The 17,997-nt window shown below is 36.8% G+C and overlaps 1 protein-coding gene across 2 annotated transcripts in view; it reads right to left on the reverse strand.

The window, feature by feature from the left end:
• The window catches only part of LOC134800240 (clavesin-1-like), a 34,070-nt gene extending 17,362 nt beyond the window's left edge, over nucleotides 1–16,708 (reverse strand). The window contains exons 1-2 of one of the 2 annotated variants that reach the window (XM_063772745.1): nucleotides 16,556–16,708; nucleotides 3,663–3,781 (exon numbers count right to left, since the gene is read on the reverse strand). In XM_063772745.1, coding sequence (XP_063628815.1) covers nucleotides 3,663–3,754 — 92 coding nt within the window. In that variant the 5' untranslated portion in view covers nucleotides 3,755–3,781; nucleotides 16,556–16,708. The remainder of the gene's footprint in view (nucleotides 1–3,662; nucleotides 3,782–16,555) is intronic. The other variant, XM_063772746.1, reaches the window with a different exon arrangement.
• Nucleotides 16,709–17,997: the final 1,289 nt, after the last annotated feature.

Genomic DNA, 17,997 nt, shown 5'->3' on the forward strand with positions numbered 1-17,997 from the left:
ACTTATCTTCAATATTTGTATTAGTTATATGCAAGACAGTTCGATAGTATTATCGCCTTAAAAGTTATTTATTTAACAATCATGGGATACATACCTGCATAGCCAATATTGTAAACATGTGTGTGCTTGTGGTTAATTGCCCCCTCTTATTTTTTATTATGCACCTACCTAACTAACCTAACCTCTATGCCTAACTTCCAAGTTTTTTTTTTTCATTTTTGGCAATAAGATCGCTGGTGGAAATGACTAGACCGTAAACTAGTCTTTTTAAACGAACGGCGTACTAAATGTATGGGAGGGTTTGAAGTTAATGTTTGGGTTATTTCTGCTTTTATTTAAAAAAGTTATTAATGTAATTTTACTCATTGGGTAACGCACTTTCGATATCAATTTGAAGTTTTCTGATATCTGTTATATTACGGATTTATCGCCTGGCTACACTTAACGATTACACCCTGTATATCCGAGTCATACAATATTTTATCGTATGGTTAATTCATTCGCGTCTTTTTTTTTCCTGTACCTTCCTAAATATCGCAAAGTTAAGAGCCTGCTATTATAAAAGCTATTTTTACGCAGCCTTATAGGTGGGATATTTTTGCAGTAGTTGAGATTCAAACAAATTCAAACAAGAAAAACAAGGTAACCCATATGACATGACGTTTCTTCACTTTGTCCACTTACCCAGCTACACTCTCACCGCCGCCGCCGGTGAGTCACTGAGTTAACCAGTTCTTTTCACACAAACCATAGTCTAATAAAACATGGTCTTCCATTCCCAGAGTGACACGGGCCTACGTCACAACAACATGGCCGCTATATATAGCGCTATCGCATATTATCATATAGCGCTGTCGCATGATGACGTAGGCCCGTGTCAGTTAGGTGACCTAGAAAAGACGGGAATGGAGTACCAGGCGGAGTATATTATTATACCATGACACAAACTTAATTAATACTCGACATATCACATATCCGACGTTTTTGTGTCAAATTGTCAATGTGCGAGTATATATATGCCTGCTACTCAAAGTACCTACTCAAGTCAAGGAACTATTTCTGGAGTAAATTTTATAGCATATAAGTTTTTTGTGACGAGCAAAAACATCACGTTATTTTTGGATCTATTCTATTCCTAACTCGTCAACAAGGAAATTTATGATAAGTAAGTAATACAAGCATTTGTGGTAGAATAACGTCTCCTCTGCTACTATATATTTTACAATTTTTAGGGTTCCGTACCCAAAGGGTAAAAACGGAACCCTATTACCTACAAAGATAGATAGATAATCTGTTTTTTGATAGTTTTTTTTTTGATAGATAACAAAAAAAGACAAAGACATAGACTCCTCTGTCCGTCTGTCTGTCTGTCACCGGGCTGTATCTCATGAACCGTGATAGCTAGACAGTTGAAATTTTCACAGATGATGTATTTCTATTGCCGCTATAACAACAAATACTAAAAAGTACGGAACCCTCAGTGGGTGAGTCCGACTCGCACTTGTCCGGTTTTTTTATTTATACGTGAAATAAGTTCAGAAAACTACTGTTATTATACCAATACCTAGAGGTCCTAGAGAACCGAAATAAAATAGGGTAAAGTCCGGTTTAAATGCAACTATGGGGTTATTGCGTCTATTAATTATTTGTCGTTCGTTGCTAGAAATTTAAATACAAAGAAATCAGAGCGAGTAGAAATTTTATATAGGTACTAAACTTTTAGGTACTCTCTCTATTTTCTTTGCATGTATAATAGTTTTTGTCATCGAAAGATTGTATGGAAGCCGCTTTTTTGTAGCGGATTCCTGTGATTCCTAAAGGCCTGTCCAGACGAGAACAATTTTTCGCCAATCTGATTAAATTGTCCGATCAAATCAGGTGGTGCGGACGCAAACGCCAATTTGGCCACTTTCACCAATTTTAAATTTATGGTGATACTTGAGCGCTCTAAATTTAAAAAATGCCCCCAAACGCGAATACTAGCGTCACAAATTGGTATTCTTGCGTCCGCACCCCATTTTATCGGTAATATCGGTCATAATCGGCGGTTGAATTCGGCGATCCAAATTGGCGTTTGCGTCCGCACGGCCTGATTTGATCGGACAATTTAATCAGATTGGCGAAAAAATTTCCCCGTCTGGATGCGCCTTAAACCATACATTTATTTAGCAAAACATTAATTTAGTAAAATAGTATCTTACTAATAATGCATTGCTCATGTTCAATGTTTTATTTGTATGTAAGAATCAGGTTACATGCAATTAATTACATACTAATATAATAATAGTGCATTGGTATCGCGATCCACCAAATTAATGCCAACTAATAACCCTCTAACCTACTTATTAATTGAGCTATAAAACACAGGTTCGAATTAATTTAATTGTCGGTGGGATTTGATTTGATATTAGATGAACACGGGTGAAGATCATTAAATCTGGTTAAAGATAAGTATTAATTATTTTGATACCGTGGCCTTTGAAATCTGCGTCTACCATCTGTATGGGTGTAAATAAAATACAAAATTGGATTAATTGAATATTTTTTTATCTTGAGTACCTTAAATTGATATATTACTCGTAATGATGACTAGGGGATAACAGGTGAATTTGGCGCGTAAGTATACGTATAAAGAAACAATTGTGTCTTGTACGTAATTACTTCACGGTCCAATTCATGCTGAAATCAATAACATTCAACTAATTGTGTTGTGTAAATTGGCGCAGTGGATGCGTTGCAATGCTTCCTTAGATTCACTGTCTAAAATTTCCTATTGGCTGAAAATAGGATATTGTTATGAAACATTCTACCATGTTCAATCTTTACACACACAGGACCACCAGACGATTCAACGGAGCCACGCCGTTTTCTCGCCTAAATAGTGTTTAGTTTAAGTTTATAAAATGCATCTATTATGTTAGTCTGTAAGATATTTGTAATATGAGCCTTGTTGCCTGATTTTAATTTTAAGTTCCTAATTTATCTATTTTTATATCGTTCGCTGTGCACCTTGCTAACTTATAATAGGATAATTATAACAAGGTAATGTACCTATTATCTAATGGTATCAGTCAATCCGGTTTGTTTTGAGGATCAAATGGGATGGGACCCATGACATTGAAGTACTTAATACAAAAGTCAGAAATGACAATCAAAGTCACAATCGTAATCTACTCACGAAACGCCCCGCCCCTAACTAAACGGGTATCCAATCGTGACGCGTCAAGATAAAAATAATATTAAATTTTATCTATTTAACATGGTTTTGTTATAAAATTCAACATGTGTCATCATCCTAATTATAGGTACCTACTCTTATTGGCGCGAGAGTAATGCACTGCATGACTCTGTCTGCTCCATTTCCCAAATTTCTCTTGGGATATAGACAGCATACTATGTAAGTAATATAGCAGGATGTACTTACTCTTATCATTTCTAAATACAATAAAAGATACTTAAACATTCTTCGTATTGGTATTAATTAATTACCGGATACAAATAAACCCATTTGGACATCCCTATATTACATATTGTGACGCCTGTTACAGCTGCAAGTGATGTTAAAACCAGATCGAATTTTAAATTTCGCTCCTGATCTGTGAGAAAGGTTGTTTAACTACAGGTACCGGTCTGTAACTACTTGATGCAATGATCGTACTTACCACTCTCTGATCTGCTGTATCTCCTCTTCATACTCCTGGGGCAGCGACTTCAGCCCCTGCATGAAGGGGTGCGAGTACTTGGTCGCCGCCATCTTGGAAGCGTGCCCTCACGCCACCTTCTGAAACAAATATAATTCTTAATTGCACCACTAATTAATAACAGATTAATTCAGATTTACAATGTAAATAAAGGCAGCAACAGGGCTCCTTTCTTCCAAACAACCTTAGGGTAGGAGAAGATTAAAAACAAACGTACAACAATAAAAAAGAAACAAAATAACTAGAACAACATAACAGCAAGAAGAAAAATATAAGATACCTACCTGTCTACCTAATCTAAAGAAAGGTCTTTAGAAATGACATATTTACAGTAGGGATTTTGTGTCGTATCATAATTTAAATTTGCAAACCGGGCAAATGGTTACTATTTATAGCCATCACTATAATATTTATAGCCATTTTAATACTTGACTAGTGCGCGTCTCACGAAGCAAATGACCATAAACAAAAGTAGGACAGATTGAAGGATCTCACAGCATCACGTAACTTGGCTCACATTACTCAAGAACAGGATGCATTATCAGAGAAAGGCACGAGAAAGTATAAACAAAGCGGTTTCCTGCTCGTAAATTCAATAGGGGCAGTCTTAAAACCTATGCTTACACAAAATTTAATCTTAACCCACCGACATAAGTCTCTAGATTTGATAATTGACTTATAATTTTATGCCAGACAACTTACGTATTATATTAAATATACCTACTAGGTACTTCCTAAATAAAATTGTGAGATGTTCGAGCCTGGGCCAGGGCATAGGTATGTTTGGATTATCTATCTATTGTAATTTCTATAAATCTGGCCACCGCGTCATTCCAAGTTTCGACGGCAAACACCAACGGGTGCGATCAACAAAACTATGTTCTGCATGATTGTGCCCATTAAGTGCGTCCTTAAACTAAATCTCACAAGAAATCGATAAGGCTTGTTCCTGAGTCCTTCGATAGCGTCCTGTTCGCCGAGGAAACGCTCAATTTCGCACTGAATATTTTTCCCTCCTAATACAAATTAGGAGTAAAGCAGAAACATCCGATTTTCCGGTTGTTCGACAGATAATATTGTTTGATTGACTAGTGGAAATTACTAGGAATTTATAATTTTAAGTTTAAGGAGTGGCTTATGTTGGACGTCAAGAACGCTTAGTCTGCCTGAGTAATCACCCCCACCACTGCACTACGACAGCTATAACCTCTATAGCAGCTCAAAATTGGCAGCTCAAAATTGGCAGTCAAATTTGAATCAATGGTATTAGAAAATAGAATTGAATTCGTTTTAAAACCGAACGAAAGCAAACAAAAGCAACTCTGTTCCATTTAAATAATGATTTTAATTGGAGGTAATTTGTACTAGTATTGTGATTTATGAGTATTATGACCGTGGGACGCTAGAGGATAAGCTTAGTATACCAGTACAGGTGAGCAGGTACGCTGTCAATGTAGAATTGAATAGAATAGAATTGATTTATTCGTAAGCACAAACAGTCGGTACAATACATTATATAAAAAACACAAAATAAGATTAAAGTGCCACGAAATGGCCCCATCTCAGCATGTTGCTGGTGGCTTCCAGCGCTGATCTTCCGATGTAACCTTCATGGTTTCAAGAAAGTTTGCTTACACCCATGACATTGGAATCTGAGTGCCCATAGAGTAGAGTATCAGAGGGGGCCCAGCCAAGTAACAATCGTTTATAGAAAAAGCCAAACAAAAGTTTAATCCTGTACAATATATTTCCATCATCACGTCAATTTTCGTGGCATCTGTCCCTACACACCGGCCCCATTCGAGAATGACTTAACAAAGGGTAGACGTCATATGCGCTATAGATTTTGTGCAAAGCACACATTCTTAAAGTCTATTTGTAAGACTGACTATACAGTCAATTTACGTGTAAATATTATATAGCTACGTGCCAACGCGTATTCGGTGCCATAAGGTTAAGCATTACAATAAAGAATGCCATGACTCGGCTGGCCCACCTTGCATTGTGCATACTTAATTACCTACAACTCATAATTGCATATTGCAGCTTTATTGTTACTTAGCTGTTTTTCATAGTCACTCGTATTAATTAGGTGCTGCAGTTTTGTAGTAGGTAGTATTGATGAATTATGGATCTAAAAATAAATGTCTAAAGGGATCTTGTCATTGTACCTACCTATAAAATAATTATTATTCACTCTGTTGAGAATTTATTTAAAAAATGCCACTTGTCTTAAATGTGTCGCTTAATTTCAAACTCGGGTAAATCCATTCGACCCTCTCAGCAAATATCTACCCTATTACTTTTTCTTAATACCAAAATCGCTTAATCTGACAGATGGATTTACCCGAGTTTGCAGTTAAGCGACTCAAATGTAATTTTATCTGTAATTTTTATGTTAGAAATAACATATATTTCTACTCAGAATTTCGAGCTCTCTCGATCTTAATGTAGTGTGTGCTTTACCCATACATATGCAGTGTTAGAGTATACATATACCTAAGGGTACACATGTATTATTTGCGGCGCATTATACCAATATCATAGCAAGCAGTTGTTTGTCTTAATCCTCATATGGCGACCCTGCCAGGACCTCACACTAATACAAAAAAAATGTTTTTGAGTTTTTAGGGTTCCGTACCCAAAGGGTAAAAACGCGGGACCCTATTACTAAGACTCCGCTGTCCGTCCGTCCGTCTGTCAGCGGGCTGTATCTCATGAACCGTGATAGCTAGGCAGTTGAAATTTTCACAGATGATGTATTTCTGTTGCCGCTATAACAACAAATACTAAAAACTACGGAACCCTCGGTGGGCGAGTCCGACTCGCACTTGTCCGGTTTTTTCTTATTGTGCTAACATAGTTCGATATACTTAGGCGAAACAAAGTTTTCATTTTCATGGTACTTAGCGCAGTCGAGTTATACCTAATAATAAAATACAAGAAATTACAATGTTCTGTCTACTTAAAAGGGGCCACATTAATGTTATGTACTCTAATTTATCACTTCACCTTAACTTGGCTTTCCCGACTTCTTTTAACACAACTATTCTGCGATAACGATAAAAATAAGATTAAGAGAAGGGTATTGTAAACCATTCTTTGGTTCATCATTTGTCACATGACCATAGGTAACAGCAGAATTGTTATATCTCCGTTTATAGCATCCTTGCACCTTTAAACCCATCTTTATAGGCACTCTGGAGTTTTCCTCGTTTAGGTTTACAAAGGCATATAAAACTCGATAAATATCCGTGTTGCGTACACTCGTGCGCAATAACTGGTTGGGAATCGTTTGCCGAATTCAGAGTGGGTTACGGCGGCGGCGGAGCGGAACACATGCACTGCGCAGTGTAACTTCTTTCACGAATTAAGCTGTATCCAGACGGGATGATCAAATCGACCGACTTGATCAGAAATGAAATTGGCGTCAATCTCCAATTTAATCACCAATTTTAGATTTATGGTGATATTACAGAGCCCTCTAAATTGAAAAAATGAACGAAAATACTGGCGTCACAAATTGGTATTCTTGCGTCCGCACCAAATTTTATCGGTAATATCGGTCATTATCGGCGGTTGAATTCGGCGAACCAAATTGGCGTTTGCGTCCGCACGTCCTGATTCGATCGGGCAATTTAATCAGATTGGCGAAAAATTTACTAGTCTGGATACGCCTTAACTTCTTTCACTAATTAGGACAAGTACAGGCGAAGACATTTATTATGGAATGATATTCCGATTAAGAGTAGATGGACCTTCGTTAACATTATACTCTGTATCTTTAGGTATTTAAATAAAAGTAAACAAAATCTACCCTCAAATGGCTCCTTAAGTCAGTTGAGGGTAGATGAAAACATTACACGATCAAATAATGTAGGTTAAAGTCAGGTCGTTCAGTGCCTGATCCAGGCGGTTTTGTAATTGGTCGGTTAGCCAATAAATATTATAACTACCCGAAAATTTACAAATTGTTTGTTTATTTTTATTTAAATACCTAAAGATACAGACCATAAGTACAATCCACTCGGAACGGCACGGCACTCTACAGCATGCCATGAAATATGGGCTTTTTCTTCGGAAACAATAATTTAGCGGTCTCCAAGATATTATTTTAGGCCAGATAAATGGTACACTTGATCGGGGCAGGGCAGGTACGAGGTAGTCTGACAATGCGAAGAAATCAAAGGCATTGTCAAAGGTATGTTAATATTTTTCGCCTTTAAGTAAAGTGCAAAAGTGTAAACCTTTACTCGACGCATTCTTGCACCGGCCGGCAGTGTCACATGCTCGTAGCCCTAGCTAGCTAGCCCTTTGTAGGTTAATTAACCTACAAAGGGATAAGGCATTAAACATAGACTCCTTTTTTTAAGCGCCAATGACAATGTATGATTATTACTGAATAAATGATAAGATATGATTTAACGTATAATCATCGCATTGTACAATTAAGATCGGCCTTTATTTGCAGCCGCGTAATGATCTGACATAACTCGCTTTCTATGAGAAAGCGCAACCTGCGCACGCGCCGGTACCTCAACAACGGCAAGTGGTCAGTCAAGTATATAGGTAAACGCGTCTTTAGGTCTTTACGCATTCATATGGGTCAAAGGCAAAGCATTCTACGACAGATGACTCACGACTGTATAAGTATCTCTTTTCTATCTTAGCCGATGTTTAGTTAATAATATGATAGTGACAATATGTTCATAGCTTAGTTGAAAAATGTAGTAATGCGATGCCCGGTACACATACTGGGATATCGTATAGATCAAGATAAGAGTAAAGGACGCAGCTATATAGCGGAACGAGATAGCAATATCGCTTGCTCCCTCTAACGCACAATTGTGGGGATCCAGTTATCAGTTATCTTAATAATAAGCCTCTCATAAGACAAACTTTATCCCGGAATTTTTTATCATTTCCCTTTGTTATATAATTGCAACGGCACTTGTACCCTTACCATGAGATTAAAATGAACATATTCGCTAGCGATTGCGTAAACTAACTCTCAATGCATCTCCCTCGTGCTGACATTGGTGCAGGCGAGATGCAGTGCGTTTGAATTGACGCAGTCGCTAGCGTTAAAGGCCTGTGCACACCGGCTGCGTGTGCGTGACGTGCACGTGTGCGTGCGGCATTGTAGTATACAGATCCTTATGAGAGACGGCACACCGCTTGCGTGACGTGTGTGTGTGCGGCTCCAACATTTTAGCGCACACGCAGGCCGGTGTGCACGGGCCTTTAAGGCCACGTAGAACTCATGGTGAGGGAAGTGCTTAGGCTGTAGTAATTTTAGTTGCTGCAAAGTTAGTAATGTTATTTGGTACAAGGGCACATTGGGCCTTGAATCAATTACTTTAAATAAATATGATATATCTAGTAAATAATTAAGCACGTGAGGTTGAAATAAACTTTAAAAGGTGCTTTAGATACAACGGCCAAAAAACTCACATCGAATTAATGATTTACATATGTTAATTAATTTGTATATTATTGTTTTAGAATTAATTGCTTATTTCTTAGTTTTTAGGTATGTATTTATTATTAATTGTATAATTTTTGACATTGTATTTCTGTGTTTTTGACGTGTATAATAATGAATTAATAAATTTTTTGTATTTAAATGCATATTTCAGAAAAAAATATAAGTAATTAATCAAACAAGTGAATCATAAGATAACGGGCGACAGAGAAGTGTGGAAGACTTTTTCTACATGCGACACCGGCGCAAATGAATGGGCTAAGAGCAAGCGAATGATGAATAGGTAATAACAAACAATACAATCATATATTCAGATGTTCAAAAAGCACCAAATAATTATAAAAAATAATGTTGTAAAAAATATGCGAATAATGCCTATCATTTTCATAATTTAGTATCCTCACGACATATTCAAAACACCTACTAATTTTAATAAATTGTTATAGAGAAACCGTAGACTTAGGGGTTGTGTCTTTCGAAACCCTAAAAAATGTAACCTTTTCGCCTTTCGGCAAGAAAATCCAAGCCAGCCGGGTCCCGAACATATAATGTGAGCACAACAATCCGGTTTTTTGCGAAGAGCAAATATACGCCCGAACCCGTAATCGCCTGATGTCCACCCAATCGCACAGTTTTAAAATTGAAGTCGCTGCGTGACTAGACTCACGCACCGCGCCTACGTTACATCAGGTTACGCGATCGGCGAGAGTAATTATCATAATGACCACGATACGAAGATGGTTCTAACTGGATACTGACATATCAACTGCTAAATTTCGTTCAGCTCCGATTTTATTAACATGCAAATATGGACCCGTTTGCGAACAACCGCTGTAGGCTTGTATTTCGGCAACAGCGTTTATTTTTTTTATAACAGTCTGACCACTGATTGGCCCTAGTCTCAACTGATGCAAAAGTAACATTTTTTTATTAAATATAGGCTGCGAAACTAAATGTCTTCAAAAGGAAGCAAATGTAGGTAAATGTTGACAAATGTAGGCGCGATAAGTACCTACATCTGCCAAAATACCGTTTAATAATATGGTTTGCCAGACAATAGGTACCAACTTATTTATAGTTTTGCTTTGATCAAAAATAAGTGAAAATTTAACAGAAGTCGCAGCAAAACGGGATACATTTATTAAGATACTTTAACTTGAAGACCAAGATTCTTGCTTACAATATTTTAACAACACTTAAACAAAATAAAAAATAACTACTTGTTTTTGTTTGAAAGAAGTTACCTCCAAGGTGTTTCCGTAATATTTTTGTTTCTGATCTGATGATTTATTAAGATACTTTACCTTGAAGACCAAGATTCTTGCTTACAACATTTTAATAACACTTATACAAAATAAAAAATTACTACGCCTCATTATAATATGCCAACAAATCATCAATAATCAGAATAGATAGCAATAATTTATTGCGCCTCTTGTTCGAGCGAAAGCATTTTCTTATGAATGAGTGAGCGATCGATGTCAATAAATCTACCTCCAGTGGGTCACCGGTCGGACCTTATCATCGGCACAGATTCCGAGGCTCCGACCTAGCCGTGTACTGACAGACATTGATAGCGAGCGCGGGAGACGTGATTCTCGGGCCGACCAGCGTATTGTGACTTGTGAACTTGGGATCCGTAACAAGAATCACTATATACATCTTATAAAACAACCCCCGCCGCGTCTGTCTGTTTGTGTTTGTAAATATGTTCGCGATAAACTCAAAAACTCCTGAACAGATTTTCATGCGGAATTTCATCTATAGATAGAGTAATTCTTAAGGAAAGATTGTGTATAATTTGTTAACCCGTGCGAAGCCGGGTCGGGTCGCTAGTTAAATACTAAAGCACGACGAGAGTGTTGCATTAAGTGATATCATATCAGTGTAACCATAGTTACCTTACTCCTTTTCTTTGCTTTTTCACGCTGCTGGTGGACTTGTCTATTTTTTTTTGTGTAACATTTACTTTAACAATTACCTTGTATCTAGCTTTAAGTGTTTAGTGAGTAAGTTCTTTTTGTAAGTAACTGAAGTGGCGCTGTGTGTAGAATGTTTTTTACAATAAATGTCTTTCTTCTTCTTCTAGGTATAACAGATTTTTGGACAGTTTTCTAAACTTGATTCATACGATACCGCATAATAGATTACTGAACAGTTTGTTTTTCTTGCACATGCAAATGATGACATTGTCCGGTCAGCAACTGGTGGTAGTTTCGTGACCACTGATAATATCGTCTAGATGCCCTAATTTGAGGACACTGTCGCGTGTGCTTACACTTCTTGCCAAAGGGCCAACGTTTCCGGCTAGATGATCCTGACACAAACTAGGGGTCTTATTTTAAAAAGAAAATTTAATACCAATATAAACTATACGCATTTATGCAGTTTATTCAAAGATAAATAAATAAATTAATAAATATAACCTATAGGACATTCTTACACAGATTGACCAAGTCCCACAGTAAGCTCAAGAAGGCTTGTGTTGTGGGTACTCAGACATCGATATATATAATATATAAATACTTAAGTACCTACATAGAAAACAACCATGACTCAGGAACAAATATCTCTGTCATCACACAAATTAATGCCCTTACTGGGATTAGAACCCAGGACCATCGGCTTCACAGGCAGGGTCACTACCCACTAGGCCAGCCAGACCGTCATAGTCTGTCGTCGGTCGGTCGTCAAAAGATGGGTTTAAACCAGGGCTCGGGAACCGTTTTATTTTTCAAACCGGTTTCGTTCATTCACCCGGGAACGAAAATGATTTCGTTTCCTTTTGCGGTTACCGGTTAAAGAACTGTTGTTGTATTAAGGAATGAAATTAACCAGTTAAATTGAAAATATCGAAGCGAGATAGAACGTATAAGTATGCTTGCTATCTCACACGTATGACAACGAGTTTAACCGAGAGTCTCCGAAAGCCAAGCGTAACCGGTATTATATCGTTCCTTGTGAACCATAAAATTCAGTTCACTCTTCTTACTGGTTAGGAGAGAGAACGTATTTTTTTAGGTCGCGTTCCATCAATTAACCGGTTTTTTAATGAACGAAATAATATAACGGTTTGGGAACTATATTAACAGGTATTTCAATACCGGTTCCGAGCCCTGGTTTAAACAAGCCCTAGAGATTGGAAAATGAAAGGGGCGAGGTGCAGTGCGGGTCGTATCAAATCCTCATCATTAGCAATAACAAGACAAGAAGAAGTTAACATGTTTAACCTCTGAACGGGCCTATTGTATTGGCGGATAACGATAAGGGTTGGTACATGATGTCTCGAGAGAGCAACATTTTGTGCCCACCGCACAATCAGTCATTGTGGAGATCCTTGGGGGAGGCCTTTGTCTACGAAATGACATGATGATGACGTTGTTCATTTTATCTTTTAAGTTTTAGGTTCCAATTAAGTACCTGCTTTACATTATAGTAAAATCGTACGTTACTTTTAGGGTGCCGTATCCAAAGGGTAAAAACGGGACCCTATTACTAGGACTCCGCTGTCCGTCTGTCCGTCCGTCTGTCTGTCTGTCTCCAGGCTATAACTCGAGAACCGTGATAGCTAGACAGTTGAAATTTTTACCGATGATGTATTTTTGTTGCCGCTATAACAGCAAATACTAAAAACAAAATAAAATAAATGTTTAAGTGGGGCTCCCATACAAAAAACGTGGTTTTATGTCGTTTTATGCGTAATGGTACGAAACCCTTCGTACGCGAGTCCGACTCGAACTTGGTCCGTTTTTTAAATACGTAACTAGTAACTAATCATATATTTTTTATATAAAAACTTGCCGTAAAACCCTTAAACGTCTAAAAGTTATTTTTAAATGAATACCAATAATACGTACCATACATTTAAAATTAATATATTTATGATTCCATACTAAGTGCAAGTGGTAATAATACGTAAGCGGATATCGTTTGACACCATTAATTTTATCAGCATTTAAATATCTTACCTTCAAGCAACGCACACAGTTTCGGTAAATATTTTTCTATGGGTTCTTTGGCCCATTTAACTTTTAATATTATTATCGTAATTAAAAGACACGCATCAACTGCTTAATTTAATCCAATTAAATTGCGTAACTTTGACTCAATTATTATTTTGAATAAATGTAGGTATGCAATTATACAATCTACATAATGATGAAGACAACTCCACAAAACACATTATTATAAAAATACTCTTGTCATTTTAAAAGAGAATACGATTGGGCCATGTATCATTAAATGAGTGTGCATGAATTTTGAGTAAGTCATCATAAAAACGTCTCTCTTATGTTTACTTATTATGATGGCTTAATGTGCATAATTGTGATTGTGTAGATATTTTTGAACTGGACTCAGTACCGTCTTTACCATAAAAAGGGCACACAGGGCCCGTGCCCAGGGACCCCATCCTCAGGGGGCCCCGAAGGACAGACATTAACAGTATATTTGATTACCCATAATAAATAGAAGATCATAGTAGAAAAATTTTAGTTTGATTAGCTTTCTTTTTCTTGGAAAGTTCCACAAAAAACAAAACAAATGATAATAATAATAAATAATTATCAAACAATGATCACTAACTTTTAATGCAGCAAATCTGTATAAAACGCTTCTTCTTCTTGAATGTTGTAATTAATTAACTTGTTCCATACATTTTGTCATTAATTGTAGTCTTGTCATTTGGTATTCATTGTAGTCCTTTGTCATTAATTGTATAATCTTTAGGTTTAGTTTGTAATTGCCTTGTTAATTTATATAAGTGCATGCTACTTCTCTCAGAGCAATAATTGTGTTACCCACAAGTGGAAACTGTTCTGGCAATTGTATTAACTTAATTATTTTAACTATATGTGTAATTATATGCTGTTTGTTTCCCTATGCAAATAAATAAATAAATAAATAAATAAAAGGGCCCCAAATTCTAATGTGCCCAAGGGCCCCAGCATAGTTTAAGACGGCCCTGACTGGACTATACAATTTACACTCGGCCGGGCCTGTGGGCCACTGACCGGACGAAATGCATTGTCGCTACCGTAAACCGGGGATACTTTGATCAATTTTAGAGTTTGGGACCAGTTTTTGACGATCCTAATATACGTAAAAATATGAAATAAAAATATAATAATCGGTTTTTTCTCTTCTTTCAGCCTGCCAAATAAAAAAAAATTACGACTTATAATTTTTTCAGAAAAAAAATAAAAACAACGTGATCAAAGTTATATTGAGAATGGGGTTACTTTGAAACCACTACTTTTTTTGCTGACAATCTAAAGTAGACCCGCTAATAAGCCCGTAAAAAATAAAAAAATAAAAATTTGTTAAGTACTTTTTAAGTTATATATATTTTTAAGGTGTGGGGTTACTTTGATAACATACCAAATGATACAAATTAATCACTTTAAGCGCTTATTAGATCATTTACTATAAATAACGTAGGGGTTTAACTTATCATCGCACTTAGCAACAGATTTTTGAATTGCAAGCTTTTCCGTTTCAGTAAATTTGGTATGTGCCTTTGATATGTTGCCTTTATACTTATTGTATAAAGTTCTATATAAAATATTGTATGCTTTCCATGGCGCACGAATAGATTTTAAGCCCGCCACTATTTTTTCAAGTGCATCATTGAGTTGATCTTCTTGGTATTTTTTGTAGTCTCGATTTTTTTTTGTAATCTCTGGCATTGTTTCTATAAAAGAATATGCATTATTATTTATTGTAGAATTAATACCCTGGTGGGCTGGTGGCCTCATGCACGTATGATAAAAAACCTAAATCAAAGCCGCAGGATAAAATATAGCCAATTTCCACCCAGAAAGTTAATTACCTACAATAAAAAAGGGTAAAATAATGTTTTAAATCAGATAAGCAGTTCCGAAGATCAACTCCTACATACAAACTTATAATTTTACATCCTCTTCCTCTTGCACTGACTCAAACGATACTTATTTATTATATAACTATTGAAAAATATACATTAAAAAATCGTAAGCTGCCAAAATAATTCATGGTGTAACTTTAATATTTTGATCAATTTCACCACGTAGAAGTGACCAAAGACACCCCGACCCATGGATTCCCCGGCTACGTGCGCATGTGTAGGTTGTCGAATTCGGGTATTTTTTTATAAACTCACGAATAAACACTGATTAACCTAAGACACTATAAAATTACATGTTTAATACATTTGGCACAAATACAGTCAAAGTTTTTCAACCAAGAAAACCAGGTAGAAAAGCGTACCCGCCATTAATATTTATTTTCTACACGAAATATTAATAATTACACTCGCATCCGATTACTACGCGGTTAAGCAACTATCAGTATTGCCAAAAAAGAAAAAATAACTGCGAAGGTATTTTTCAATTCGTTAAAACAAGCACTTTAGTAGCGGAGGGAAGTTGTTATCAAAGTCGACCCGCAAATCAAAGTAACCCCGGTTTACGGTACTTTCCTGTTTTACAATTTTGGACGTGGACTGCATTTAATTTAGTTATGTTGTAAATTATTCTATTAACAAATTAAAAAAAATATGTGATAGTCAGCAAACGAGCAGACGAACCGCCTGATGAGAAGCGGTCGTCGTCGCCCATGGACATAAGCAACATCATAGAAGCCAAAGCGTTGCTAACCTTAAAAACACGTTCGTATCTACCATCCATAGGTAGCATCGTTACTTACACCCAAATTATACATAGGTACTTGTTTAATGTGTATTTGGTTTGGCTATTTTATTTATGCAGTAACATAACTTTATACTAATCTTACTTAGTAAGAGGTTCATAAATCGTAATGTAGGTAATAAGTACCTATATTAGACCTATAATTATGTTTATAGTAATTATGCCTACAAATGAATGATATACACGTAAGAATGACACGCATGTGGGCAGATGAAGTGTCTAAAAACTTAAATAAACGTACATTATTACGAAAGTCGCGTCATTCATTCAGTTTGCTTACTTTCTCACCGTTAAGATGTCACGCGAGGTAACTTTACTATTTTACTATATTCTACCATATACCGCTCAGCGTTTCACAGTTAGTATTCACGTTGAATACTGAGATTTTATGAAATGCAAAAAAAGGTGTAATACAGGAACTGACATTACCCATTAATGCTTAAGCAGAGAAGTGATAAATTGAGTGACGGTATCTTGAATTAATAGACGGGATCAATTATCAATCGACCTCCCTCCCTGCACTTTAAATAGGACAGGACGCTCTTGCAAAATTAGCGGCATCGGCATTTCGCTTACGTGACTAAAATTCTATAAAGACGATACGACGTGTCTTTTTACAGTTATAATAACAACGTAAACAATTAGTTCAAGTGCTTAATAAAAAAAGTAAACAAAAAACTTACCGTGTCTATGAAAATCCTTAGGTTAATTAAATCACGTATAGACGCGCGAATCGGGCGTGAGTGCACTCGTGAGGAACCTTTAGGAGGCTGGTGCGTGTGTACACACTGGCACACAACCCGCGACTGGCCACTCGAACCTTGTTCAACTTGTGATGGAATAAAAAAGTTAACTTTCTAAATTTGAATTCGCGAATACGTTGAACAGGTGAGGCGGTAACTCGACCGTAGATGGCGGCTTTTACAAGAAAGTAGTGGATTTAGGCTTAATTTAGTACCTACCTACTACAGTTTGGAATAATATTAGCCTTAACAGTTTTTCAACCAGATATCAATAAAAGTGAAAGTGAGAGCCAGCATCTGATGATGATAAATATCATCGATAGAGCATTCTACGGCGTTCACAGCAAAAATTCTGCCGTTTTAAACACTAGTTAAATGGATGATTACGATCAATAAAACTTTTAACTGCCAAGTAAAGGCGAAAGAATTGAATCCAAGATAAATGTACAGTCTCTACATCTATCGACAAAACAAACAAACATAATACCTATGTACAGGCAGAAAAGCGTACCTATTTAATTGAACGCAATGGCAAATTAAAAAGCTCAATCAATATTATAAACTAATAAACCTGCAGAGATTTTCCACAAGAAGTACGGTGTTAAGCTAGCCAGAAGTGGTGTTTAAATTGAAAGAAAAGGAAGTAGAAATAAAAACATATTTCAAGCCTCCTTGAGCTTACCGAGGGACTGTGTCAATTTGTGTAAAAAATGTCCTAATATTTATTTATTTATATTTGAGAAAAATAGTTCAAGTACTTACTAATATGTATGCAATTCTGCAATTTCACATAATCTACTAGACTAGACAATTGAGGCCACGGATCACGTAGCCTCTTGCCCTCATTTGTTAAGCTAAAACTTAGGTATTTGACATGTTTACACGCGCGCATTGTATACCTACGCTGAATATTAGACATTCATGATTATTGATTAAGTAAATACACTTCACTACTTTTTTGTGTCCAGGCCTGGATTTAGAGACTCGCCGGCCTAGCCAAGGTTACAATCGCTATCGCTTCGACAACGAAAATCATTATGTCTCTCTATCACTCTTCCATATTAGTGCGACAGTGACAGTTGCGTTTCGATCGCTACGGAGCGTAAGCGATCGGCATCTTGGCTACGCGGCCTGGGGCCCTTAGGCATTTAGTATGGCACTTAGAATTTAGCAAGCTCCCTTCTCTGTGTGAGCCGTGGATTGGGCACGGCTAGAATGAACCTGATGATGTGCATCCATTCCGCCGGCGATGGTCTGGAGACAAAGCCAGGCACTAAGCGCACTTGTTTCGCCGCCGTGGCCAACGGGCCAAGCAAGGCTCCTGGGGAGTCCCTGCCGTTAAAGGCCTGACCAATTGTCGCCCCACGATTGGGCAGCTCGTG

This window comes from Cydia splendana, chromosome 19, assembly GCF_910591565.1.
Source record: "Cydia splendana chromosome 19, ilCydSple1.2, whole genome shotgun sequence".
Lineage (NCBI taxonomy): Eukaryota > Metazoa > Arthropoda > Insecta > Lepidoptera > Tortricidae > Cydia > Cydia splendana.